Source organism: Carassius carassius, chromosome 22 (genome assembly GCF_963082965.1).
Source record: "Carassius carassius chromosome 22, fCarCar2.1, whole genome shotgun sequence".
NCBI classification, from domain to species: Eukaryota; Metazoa; Chordata; class Actinopteri; order Cypriniformes; family Cyprinidae; genus Carassius; species Carassius carassius.
This window is the reverse complement of record NC_081776.1, coordinates 27732387-27744792: the sequence shown is the minus strand read 5'-3', so window position 1 is coordinate 27744792 and position 12406 is coordinate 27732387. Positions and strand designations below refer to the sequence as shown.

The 12406-nt window shown below is 44.7% G+C and overlaps 1 protein-coding gene across 1 annotated transcript in view; it reads left to right on the top strand.

The window, feature by feature from the left end:
• Window positions 1–1092: 1092 nt before the first annotated feature.
• Window positions 1093–12406, top strand: part of LOC132099268 (guanylate-binding protein 1-like) — a 97529-nt gene continuing 86215 nt past the window's right edge. Inside the window, exons 1-2 of the mRNA XM_059505705.1 lie at window positions 1093–1267; window positions 1341–1468. Coding sequence (XP_059361688.1) covers window positions 1093–1267; window positions 1341–1468 — 303 coding nt within the window. The remainder of the gene's footprint in view (window positions 1268–1340; window positions 1469–12406) is intronic.

Here is a 12406-nt window from a genome sequence, read left to right as displayed (position 1 = left end):
AGCGCGCGAGTAACCAGCTACTCTGTTCAGCTTTTCCACGTCTTGTGTTTTGATGCTTTAATGTTCAAATCGACAAGCGGTAAGGCTTAAAAACACATAAAAAAGATAAGCTTTCGTGACGATGCGCAGCAGTGGCCCGTCAACTGTCTGAGCATCTTTTTAGGCTGGCCTCAGCCAGTCGGTTATATAAAATATCAAGGTGAAAGTCATCATAGCTTGCTTAGTATAGACCCAGCTCCCCACCCAACTTTGAGAATAGATTAACGGCGATATTTTTTTTATCGCCCGATAAAAGTCTCACGTTAACGCAGCAATGGCCCACCACTAGTAAAAACATGGGGCATTTTTTGCATTGGTCTGAATAAAAACAACCCCAATACAACAGGCTAACTGAAAATGCACATTCATTATCATCCATCAGGAGGCACTTTCAGAACTGTGGACCTATAACTGTTTCCCCGGTAACAGCAGAACACAAAGCAGCGCTCTGAGTGCAGCACCAGACTCTGAAACATGCAACGTTTTTGTTTATTTAATCAAATTATAGCCTTTTAAAGTTTAATAGTAACATTAAGCCATATTCCGCAATTATGGGCTTTCTGTCACAGAATTAAAGGCCTCTTGAAATCATAATTAAGACTTTTCTTGTGCAGTTTAAGACTTTTTATGGCCTTAAATTTGAAGACATTTTAAGAATTTTTAAGGACCCGCAGGAACCCTGAGTTGTGAGTCATTAATTTTGTGTATTTCACATGTGAAAAACACCTTCAGAGAGGCAAGAATGACTTCAGCACTTAAAGAGTTAATTCAGTTGTGAAAATAAGTGTACATATCATCCTGAGCTGAGATATTGATATTTCTGTAAGCACCTGTAAATCCAAATTTTTTTGTGCAAATACAGATAGAAATTCCATATTTTGAGCTATTCCCTCTGAGTGGTTTTAATTAGGAAAATAGCTTTAAAAAAAGGTCAAGCCAATTGGACCACTTGAGATGGACTAATTTGTATTTCTCAAATCACCTTAACTTTTTATTTCTAGTATAGTGCAGTTCTTCAAGTGTTTAAAGTGTGCACATGTGTTGGCAGTGAGGATGAATAAACCAGTGTGCTTCATTGACACGGACTCAGCTGGGAAGCTGTGTGTGCAGCAGTCGGCTCTTGAGATCCTGGAAAAGATCCACAAGCCGGTGGTGGTGGTGGCTGTGGTGGGGCTTTACCGCACCGGGAAGTCCTACCTGATGAACCGCCTCGCTGGGAAACAAACAGGTTAGCTCTCATCGCAAACATCATGCAGTTCAAGTGAATGAAATTACAGGCCTAAAGTCATTGTCGTCATCAGGGTTTGCGCTGGGAAGCACAATTGAGTCCAAGACGAAGGGCATCTGGATGTGGTGTGTGCCCCATCCCACTAAAGCAGGAATCACTCTAGTTCTGCTGGATACAGAGGGACTCGAAGACGTGGATAAGGTGACCTAACAAGAAAACACAACTAGCATTACAAATAGCATCATGGGTTCAAGAATACTTTCACTCACAGAGCAGAGATAACATATTCATATAAAAAATGCAGTTTAATGAGTTTTCCTCTGTGCGGTGTTTCAAAGCTGAAAGACTAAGATAAGGTGCTTCTATATCAGAGCACCTGAAACTGAAATCAAGGATTTAAAGTTTTTGCAAAGAGTGCAAGTGTTTCAATTAGTCTACAAATGCCAAAACAATTAAAATGTTTAAACAAATGAAGATGGAGAATAAACTCCTAAATAAAAGTCCCACTTAGGACACTTAAGATGCGTTTCCACCGCAGGAACTTTACCCAGGAACTAGGGACTTTGGCCCAGTACTCGGTGTGTTTCCACCGCAGGAACCAGGAACTAAAAGTTCCGGTTAAAAAAATGCCTCTCAGAAAGTCCCTGCTGGCGAGGTAATACTTTTTCAAAGTTCCGGAACTTTCGGGGGCGGGACTTGGGCGCTAAACATCCTGATTGGTTGAGTTCACGCAGCATTGTGACTTCAACCACCATTTATTCAGATCATTTTCAAAATATTACTGTTACTGTGTCATGAAATGTAATTTTAAAAGTATTTCAGGCGAGAATGTGGTTGTTTAAAACTCAAATTTGTGGTTTATTTATAAAGACAGCACCTATTTAAAAATGTGTTTCACCGATCTCGGAGACGTGAGCTCCATGCGATAAGCGGGAGCTCAGTAGTCATCTATCCGCCGAGAAGCAGCCTCAACTCGGCTAGACCTTCTGATATGTGCCCCTGGCTCTGATGTCTCTTTAGTGGTTAAACATAAAATGTTATTCGGTTTGTGTAAATCTAACAGGTTATCTTTGGTCTGTATTCAATTTATCTATATGTTAAAATGAAAATAAAAAAGGCAAATATAATATTTTGTTTCATTGTAATGGCTGTATATGTAGACATTTCCCTGAACTAAGTACATTTCTGCAGCTGTTATTATGTTTAAATGAAAATTCAATTCAATTCAATTCAATTCAAGTTTATTTGTATAGCGCTTTTTACAATACAAATCGTTACAAAGCAACTTTACAGAAAATTATGTTTCTACAATATTTAGTAGTAGCTAGTAGTTTGTGCACGTTTGACAGGATTTTAGAAAAATAAAAATAATAATAATAATAATACAAGACGTAGTCAGCTAGATGATGAACTATCAATATTATTAATTAATAGTAATTTATAGGATGCAGTCACACATGTAGCAATAATTGTTAGTTCTGTTTGTTGATTCAAGGTTAGCATCATCTGGGGTCCTCTGAGGGTCAGCATCATCTCTTCTCAGGTGTTCTGGATCCAGACTGGAGCTTGTGTAAATCCTAGTTACATCCCGTGGCAAAACATAGAAACAAAATAGAGACATCATTAGCATAGCTGCTGATCCAACAAAGTAAAATTAGTTTAACCCAAGCTAAAGAATAAAAATGCAGATGCAACTACACTCACAATTTAAGAGATACATTATTCGAATGCTTGGCGAAAGAGATGCGTTTTTAATCTAGATTTAAACAGAGAGAGTGTGTCTGAACCCCGAACATTATCAGGAAGGCTATTCCAGAGTTTGGGAGCCAAATGTGAAAAAGCTCTACCTCCTTTAGTGGACTTTGCTATCCTAGGAACTACCAAAAGTCCAGCGTTTTGTGACCTTAGGGTGCGTGATGGGTTGTAGCGTGGTAGAAGGCTAGTTAGGTACGCAGGAGCTAAACCATTTAGGGCCTTATAGGTAAGTAATGATAATTTGTAACTGATACGGAACTTAATAGGTAGCCAGTGCAGAGACTGTAAAATAGGGGTAATATGATCATATTTTCTTGACCTGGTAAGGACTCTAGCTGCTGCATTTTGGACGACCTGTAGCTTGTTTATTGACGAAGCAGGACAACCACCTAGAAGTCCATTACAATAGTCCAGTCTAGAGGTCATGAAAGCATGAACTAGCTTTTCTGCATCAGAAACAGATAACATGTTTCGTAGCTTGGCAATGTTTCTAAGATGGAAGAATGCGGTTTTTGTAACATTGGAAATATGATTTTCAAAAGACAAATTGCTGTCCAATATAACACCCAGATTTCTGACTGTAGAGGAAGTAACAGTACATCCGTCTAGTTGCAGATTGTAATCTACAAGATTCTGTGTGGTGTTTTTTGGTCCAATAATTAATATCTCTGTCTTATCCGAATTTAATTGGAGAAAATTATTTGTCATCCAATCTTTTACATTTTTAACACACTCTGTTAGCTTAGATAATTGGGAAGTTTCATCTGGTCTCGTTGAAATATATAGCTGAGTATCATCAGCATAACAGTGGAAGCTAATTCCGTATTTTCTAATAATATTACCAAGGGGCAACATGTATATTGAAAATAGAAGGGGACCTAGGACGGATCCTTGTGGCACTCCATATTTTACTGATGATAAATGAGATGACACCCCATTTAAGTAAACAAAATGGTAGCGATCGGACAGGTAGGATCTAAACCATCTTAGAGCCTGCCCTTGAATACCTGTATAGTTTTGTAATCGATCTATGAGTATGTCATGATCTATGGTGTCGAACGCAGCACTAAGATCAAGTAAGACTAGAAATGAGATGCAGCCTTGATCTGACGCAAGAAGCAGGTCATTTGTAATTTTAACAAGTGCAGTTTCTGTGCTATGGTGGGGCCTAAAACCTGACTGAAATTCTTCATACAGATCATTTTTATGCAGGAAGGTGCTGAATTGAGCAGACACAACTTTTTCTAAAATTTTAGACATAAATGGAAGATTTGAAATAGGCCTATAATTTGCCAGTACACTAGGATCTAGTTTTGGTTTCTTAATAAGAGGCTTGATAACCGCCAGCTTGAATGGTTTTGGGACGTGACCTAAAGATAACGACGAGTTAATGATATTGAGAAGCGGTTCTTCGGCTACAGGTAACAGCTCTTTTAGTAATTTAGTGGGTACAGGATCTAATAAACATGTTGTTGGTTTAGATACAGTGATAAGTTTATTTAGCTCTTCCTGTCCTATATTTGTAAAGCACTGCAGTTTATCTTTGGGTGCGATGGATGAAACTGAAGTGTTAGACGCTGTAGAATCTACATTTGCTATTGTATTTCTAATGTTATCTATTTTATCAGTGAAGAAATTCATAAAGTCATTACTATTTAACGTTGGTGGAATATTTGAATCAGGTGGCGTCTGGTAATTTGTTAATTTAGCCACTGTGCTAAATAAAAACCTTGGATTGTTTTGGTTATTTTCAATGAGTTTGTGGATATGCTCTGCCCTAGCAGTTTTTAGAGCCTGTCTATAGCTGGACATACTGTTTTTCCATGCAATTTTAAAAACTTCCAAGTTAGTTTTTCTCCATTTGCGTTCAAGACTACGAGTTACTTTCTTGAGAGAGTGAGTATTACTGTTATACCATGGCACAGTACGTTTTTCTCTAACCTTTTTCAATTTGATGGGGGCAACAGCTTCTAATGTATTAGAGAAAATAGTGCCCATGTTGTCAGTAATTTCGTCTAATTCATGTGTATTTTTGGGTACAAATAGCAGTTGAGATAGATCAGGCAGGTTATTTGCGAATCTGTCTTTGGTGGCTGGAACAATAGTTCTGCCCAGACGGTAACGCTGAGACATATAGTTAATATCAGTTATACGCAGCATGCACGATACAAGGAAATGGTCTGTAATATCATCACATTGGGGTACAATATCTATAGCAGTAAGATCGATTCCATGCGATATAATTAGATCTAGTGTATGATTAAAACGATGAGTGGGCCCGGTGACATTTTGCTTGACTCCAAAGGAGTTTATTAGGTCAGTAAACGCAAGTCCTAATGTATCATTTGCATTATCAACGTGAATATTAAAATCTCCCATGATTAGCGCCTTATCAACTGTAACTAGAAGGTCTGAGAGGAAATCTGCAAATTCTTTTAGGAATTCTGTATACGGCCCTGGTGGTCTATACACAGTAGCCAGAGCAAGAGATACATTAGATTTCTTTTGCATGTCTGACAGTGTAACATTTAGCAGAAGTATTTCAAAAGAGTTAAACCTGTATCCTGTTTTCTGGGTAACATTGAGAATATCACTATATATTGTTGCAACACCTCCTCCACGACCAGTCTGACGGGGCTCATGCTTATAACAGTAGTTTGGTGGAGTAGACTCATTTAGACCAAAATAATCATTTGGTTTTAGCCAGGTTTCAGTCAAGCAGAGTACATCAAAACTATTTTCTGTGATCATTTCATTTACAATAACTGCTTTGGGTGTGAGTGATCTAATATTTATGAGCCCAAACTTTAAAAATTGTTTTTGTTCATTTACTTTACATTTTTCTGGTTTAATTACGATGAGATTTTTTCTAGATCCTACATTATATTTTGACCTCACTATTCGGGGAACAGACACAGTCTTAATAGTTTTTACAGCACAAGTACTTTTATCATTTAAGCGGGTGGAACAAAACTCATCATAATAGTTATTAGAGAATTGTCTTACTAGTCACATGGAGCGAAGTGTCCTGGAGATGTTGTCAGAGAGCAGCTCCGCTCCGATTCTGCTGGGGTGTAATCCATCAGCGCGAAACAGCCTAGGACGCTCCCAGAAAAGATTCCAGTTATTAACAAATAGCAGATTCTGTTCTTTACACCATGACAACAGCCATTCATTTAAAGCAAAAAGTCTACTGAACCTTTTGTGTCCTCGTCGATACGTGGGCAGTGGTCCTGACACGACGATCGTCGCCGCGGGCGTCGTGCTGCGAACCGTCTCGATCAGGCTGCTGAAATGAAAGGAGGCAGTGGTGTTTGATATCATAATTCGTTTTATTGTAAATATACAGATAGGAAAATTGCAGTAGTCAAGGCAAACTGACTGATATTATCAAGTACGCTACTGTTTGCAGATTTGCATCGTCGCGGACATCACACTCCCGAGTGGAATGCACAAAGTCTGAACTACCGAAGATGCACGTCCAAAATCAGCGCACTTTGTATTGAGAAACACGCGCAGACCTACGTCACCAGTCTATTTTCCTAATCGTCCCAGTACTTTACACCGCGGTGGAAACGCAGAAAGCAACAGGTCTGGGGGGAAAAAAGTTCCTGGGAAAAAAGGTTCCTGGTACAAATGTTCCGGGTAATTTCAGTGGAAACGCGGCATTATTGCCCAAATAGGAAACTTTTTTTTTTTTTTCCAACTTTATTTATTGAGTGGATTTTACATTTTTTCCCAACACCAGGTGACAGATGTATAGGTAACAATAAACATTACAAAATGGGACCGAAGTGACACCTGGACCCGATCCCCACCCCACCCCACCACACCCCACGAACTAACCCAACACAGGCCAAAAACGAAGACAAACACACAAATCCGAGCATACCAACAGACATTCATCAGAACAGACACACACACACACAAAAAAAAAAAAAAAAAAGGTAAGTAAATTAAATAAATAAGTAGGGATTCCAACCTCCAAATCAGGGGACAGATTGAGAGAATTAACCAGCCCCAGGAAAGGGCTCCACGTGCCCAGAAATGCTGAGGTAGCGCCTTTCAAAGAGGATCTGAGCTTTTCCAACCTCAGATTGTCAAGCACTTCTATAATCCAACGATCATGTGTGGGGGGGCGGGGAAGCTTCCAGTTGAGCAGAATCAGCCTTCGGGCTAGCAACGATGTAAATGCCAGGGCTCGCATCAGCGCAACAGGGAGGTCAGTGTCTGGGGAAATGCCAAAAATGGCTGACAAAGGGCTGGGAGGGATCGTGTGTTCGTAGGCTCTACTCAAGGTGTCAAAAAAGTTAGTCCTAAAAGTTGTCAGTATAGGGCAGGACCAAAACATATGCGTATGATTGGCAGGGGACTGGTTACATCTATTACAGGCGTCTCGGACATTAGGGTATATTTTGGACAATTTTGCATTTGTGTAATGAACTCTATGAAGGATCTTACATTGGATTAGACCATGACGGGCGCATATGGAAGAAGAATGAACCATAACCTGAGCATGGCCCCACTGTTCGTCCGTAATAGCCATGTTCAGGTCGCCCTCTCACTGTCGGGTCTCGGGGTTAATCACCTGTCTTTTTGGTGTGGGTGTGTGTGTTGGGATGGTGACAGCTCACCACGTCTGCCTGTTTGTGTTTTCCCCGCCTCCCTTGTTCCCCGTTGTTAACCATAATTGCCTGCCACCTGTTCTCTATGTCCTTCTAATTTTTTCCCCTTTATTATTCCCTGTGTTTCTCTGTCTATTGTCAGACTGTTGTTATTCGTTCCAATAGCTCCGATCATCTAGCAGTTCTTTGTACTCACCCTGTCGTGTCTTGTCCTCAGGCTCCAGTGTGTTTGGCTTATTTCTCTGCTCTAGTTCTTACAAGCCCAGAGCTCCTAGTAGCATCTGCTGTTCATCCTGTCACTACGAGTGAATCCTGTGAAACGTGACTCATCTGCTGTTCATCCTGTCACTACGAGTGAATCCTGTGAAACGTGACTCATCTGCTGTTCATCCTGTCACTGCGAGTGAAACCTGTGGAGCGTGACTCTTTCTTCTCTGTCTCCGCTTTGTGAATAAAGCCTTGAGTTTACCCGCACCTGAATCCAGCCTGCTTTCTCCTGACAGAACAGTCTGACCATGTTATGGATTCAGCGGGATCTGGTCCGCTTCGCGCAGCTCTCGCACAACAGGGAGTGTTGATCGGGCAGCATGCCACTCAGCTCAACACCACCGCGCTGGATGTGGAAGTTCTCAGTGCCCGAGTCTCCGAACTCCTCACACGGGTGGACGATCTTCAGCAAGAGGCAACGAGCCGGGGTCCCGTTCCTCACACCGGTATGTCACACGAGTCCGAACCCCATGCCAACAATCCGCCGGTCTACGATGGCGATCCTAACGCCTGTCAAGCGTTTCTCTCCCAATGCTCGCTGGTGTTTTCTCTGCAGCCCCGGCGTTACGCTAATGAAGAGACCAAGGTGGCTTACGTCCTTACACTCCTCTCGGGCCGTGCCCGCGAATGGGGTATCGCCGTTTGGAGATCGCGGGCTCCCTGTTGTGCCACTTTCGCGGTTTTCAGTCAAGAGATGGCCAAATTGTTTGATCGCTCTGCTCAGGGTGACGAGGCGGCGGCCCAGTTATCACGACTGTCTCAGGGGAGGAGCTCCGTGACTGACTATGCTATCCAGTTCCAGACTTTAGCTGCGGCATGCGGCTGGAATGAGAGCGCGCTGCGCGCTCGTTTTCTTGAGGGGTTGGATTTCGCCATTTTGGATGAGCTCGCGGCCATAGAGCTCCCGCGGGAATTGGATAGGCTCATTAGTCTCGCGCTCCGCATTAAGGGTCGTTTATATTCCCTTTCAGGTCCAGAGAGAGAGGCCATGGACAAGTACATACGTGAGTCACTTCAGGCTGGGCTCATCCGCCATTCCTACTCTCCCGCTGGTGCAGGGTTTTTCTTTGTTCAGAAGAAGGACGGCTCCCTGCGCCCTTGTATTGATTACAGAGGTTTGAATGACATTACTATCAAGAACAGGTACCCCCTACCTTTAATGTCTTCTGCTTTTGAATTGTTACAGGGAGCTCGGGTCTTCACCAAGTTAGACCTGCGCAACGCCTACCACTTGGTGCGCATTCGGGAGGGGGATGAGTGGAAGACGGCATTTAACACCCCTTCGGGACACTACGAGTACTTGGTTCTTCCGTTTGGTCTGACCAATGCTCCAGCCGTTTTCCAGGGACTCGTCAACAGCGTGTTGGGTGACATGATTAATCAATTTGTCTTTGTGTATTTGGATGATATTTTGGTTTTTTCTTCTTCTCTCCAATTACACACCCAGCATGTCAGACGGGTTCTCCAGCGGTTACTAGAGAACCAGTTGTTTGTCAAGGCAGAGAAGTGTGAATTCCACGCTGAGTCTGTTACGTTCCTTGGCCATATTATTTCTACGGAGGGGATCAAGCCTGATCCCGCTAAGATTGAAGCTGTTGCCCAGTGGCCGGTCCCTGACTCCCGGAAGGCTCTGCAGCGTTTCCTGGGTTTTGCCAACTTCTACCGGCGTTACATCCGGAATTTTGGTCAGATCGCTGCACCGCTGACAGCCTTAACCTCCACTAAGGTGTCTTTCAGGTGGAACCGGGAAGCGCAGGTAGCCTTTGACATTTTAAAGTCCCGTTTTGTCTCTGCACCTATTCTGATGGTTCCAGATCCGGAGGCCCAGTTCATTGTCGAGGTTGATACTTCTGACGTTGGGGTTGGCGCAGTTCTATCTCAGCGTTCCCTCCATGATGGGAAGGTTCATCCTTGTGCATTCTTCTCTCGTCGTCTCAGTCCTGCAGAATGTTACTATGACATCGGCAACAGAGAGCTGCTGGCGGTACGATTGGCCTTGGGTGAGTGGCGTCATTGGTTGGAGGGGTCAGCGCAGCCCTTTTTGGTCCGGACGGATCACAAGAACCTTGAATACATCCGTTCGGCCAAGAGGCTGAGCTCGCGTCAGGCCCGCTGGGCGCTCTTCTTTGCCAGATTCAATTTCACCCTCTCGTACCGGCCGGGATCAAAGAACACCAAGCCTGATGCCCTCTCTCGCCTGTTCGGTGCTCCGGGGGGGGGAGTTTGCGGCCGAGGCCATCCTTCCTGAGGGGGTGGTGGTCGGGGCTCTTTCGTGGGGTATCGAGCAGCGAGTTGAGGAGGCCGGTCGAGGGGTGCAGGTGCCGGGAGAGTGTCCGGCGGGCAGGTTGCTGGTGCCGGCTGCGCTGCGCTCTGAGGTCCTTGAGTGGGGCCACTCATCCAGGTTAGTCTGCCATCCAGGTATTCGGAGAACGTTGTCTGCCATCCGACAGCGTTTTTGGTGGCCTACTATGGCCGCAGATGTTAGACAGTTTGTGTTGGCCTGCCCCACATGTGCCCAAAGTAAGCCTGTCAATCGCCCTCCTGATGGTCTACTGCATCCTCTCCCTATCCCTTCCCGTCCTTGGTCACACATTGCCCTTGATTTCGTCTCTGGGCTTCCTCCGTCGAAGGGAAACACTGTAATTCTCACGGTGGTGGATCGCTTTTCCAAAGCGGTTCATTTTATTCCCCTGCCCAAGCTACCCTCCGCCCGGGAGACTGCCCAACTGGTGGTGGATCACGTCTTCCGTCTCCACGGGTTACCGGTGGATGTGGTTTCTGATAGGGGTCCCCAGTTCGTCTCCCGGTTCTGGAGGGAATTTTGTAGACAGATTGGGGCCTCTGCTAGTCTGTCATCTGGTTTTCATCCTCAGACCAATGGGCAGTGTGAGCGGGCCAACCAGGATCTAGGAAGAATGCTCCGCTGTCTAGCATCCAACAATCCGAGTTCCTGGTGTCAGCAGCTCTCCTGGGCAGAATACGCCCATAACACCCTTCCTGCGGCCGCGTCAGGTATGTCCCCTTTTGAGTGTGCTGTTGGTTATAATCCACCTCTGTTCCCATCACAGGAACCCGACGCAGCGGTTCCATCCGCCCTGGCTTTCGTCCAGCGCTGCCGTCGCACCTGGGAGAGAGTCAGGAGGATTTTGGTCCAAGCCTCTGACAGAACCAAGGCTGCAGCTGATCGTCGCCGGTCCTCTCCTCCTACCTATGTGTGTGGTCAACGGGTTTGGCTCTCTACCAAGGATCTGCCTCTCTGGGCGCCTTCTCGTAAGCTGGCACCCAGATTCATTGGGCCTGTGACGCTCCTGGGAGGGGGGGTACTGTCGGGTCTCGGGGCTAATCACCTGTCTTTTTGGTGTGGGTGTGTGTGTTGGGATGGTGACAGCTCACCACGTCTGCCTGTTTGTGTTTTCCCCGCCTCCCTTGTTCCCCGTTGTTAACCATAATTGCTCGCCACCTGTTCTCTATGTCCTTCTAATTTTTTCCCCTTTATTATTCCCTGTGTTTCTCTGTCTATTGTCAGACTGTTGTTATTCGTTCCAATAGCTCCGATCATCTAGCAGTTCTTTGTACTCACCCTGTCGTGTCTTGTCCTCAGGCTCCAGTGTGTTTGGCTTATTTCTCTGCTCTAGTTCTTACAAGCCCAGAGCTCCTAGTAGCATCTGCTGTTCATCCTGTCACTACGAGTGAATCCTGTGAAACGTGACTCATCTGCTGTTCATCCTGTCACTACGAGTGAATCCTGTGAAACGTGACTCATCTGCTGTTCATCCTGTCACTGCGAGTGAAACCTGTGGAGCGTGACTCTTTCTTCTCTGTCTCCGCTTTGTGAATAAAGCCTTGAGTTTACCCGCACCTGAATCCAGCCTGCTTTCTCCTGACACCCACGTGGCTTTGGAAAGGGCACCAGGGTTTGCAGAGGTCGATCCCAGTAACTGGTACAATACGGAAATGCATTTTTTACTATTGGGGTCTATCGCCATGGAAATGGTTTGGAAAGTGGGGAAATGTTTTCTTAACAAAATCTCTAATCTGAAAAAAGCGGAAGAGATGTGATTTTGGCAAGTTGTGAAGAGATGAGAGCTCTGTGAAGGATGCAAATATGCCATCCTTGTATGGGTCCTTAACACTAGTGATACCATTACTATGCCAGGCCCTGAATGCCAAATCTGATCTTGAGGGGGTAAAGACATGATTTTGGAACAGTGGTGTCAGGATGGAGGGACCCTGCAAACCTAAGCACTTCCTAATCTGACTCCAGATCTTGAGTGAGAGGGATACAATCGGGCACGAGCCTGCAGGTCCTGAAGGCAAAGGGAGTTGGGAGCATAGGACAGACCGCAACGGGAAGCGTGCGCTTGATCGCTCCAAATGTACCCAGGCAGGAGGAGAGGGGTCCACACTCATCCAGTATAAAAGTTTTTGCATGTTAGCTGCCCAATAATATCGTCTAAAGTTAGGGAGGGCCAGGCCCCCCTCGGACTTAGGG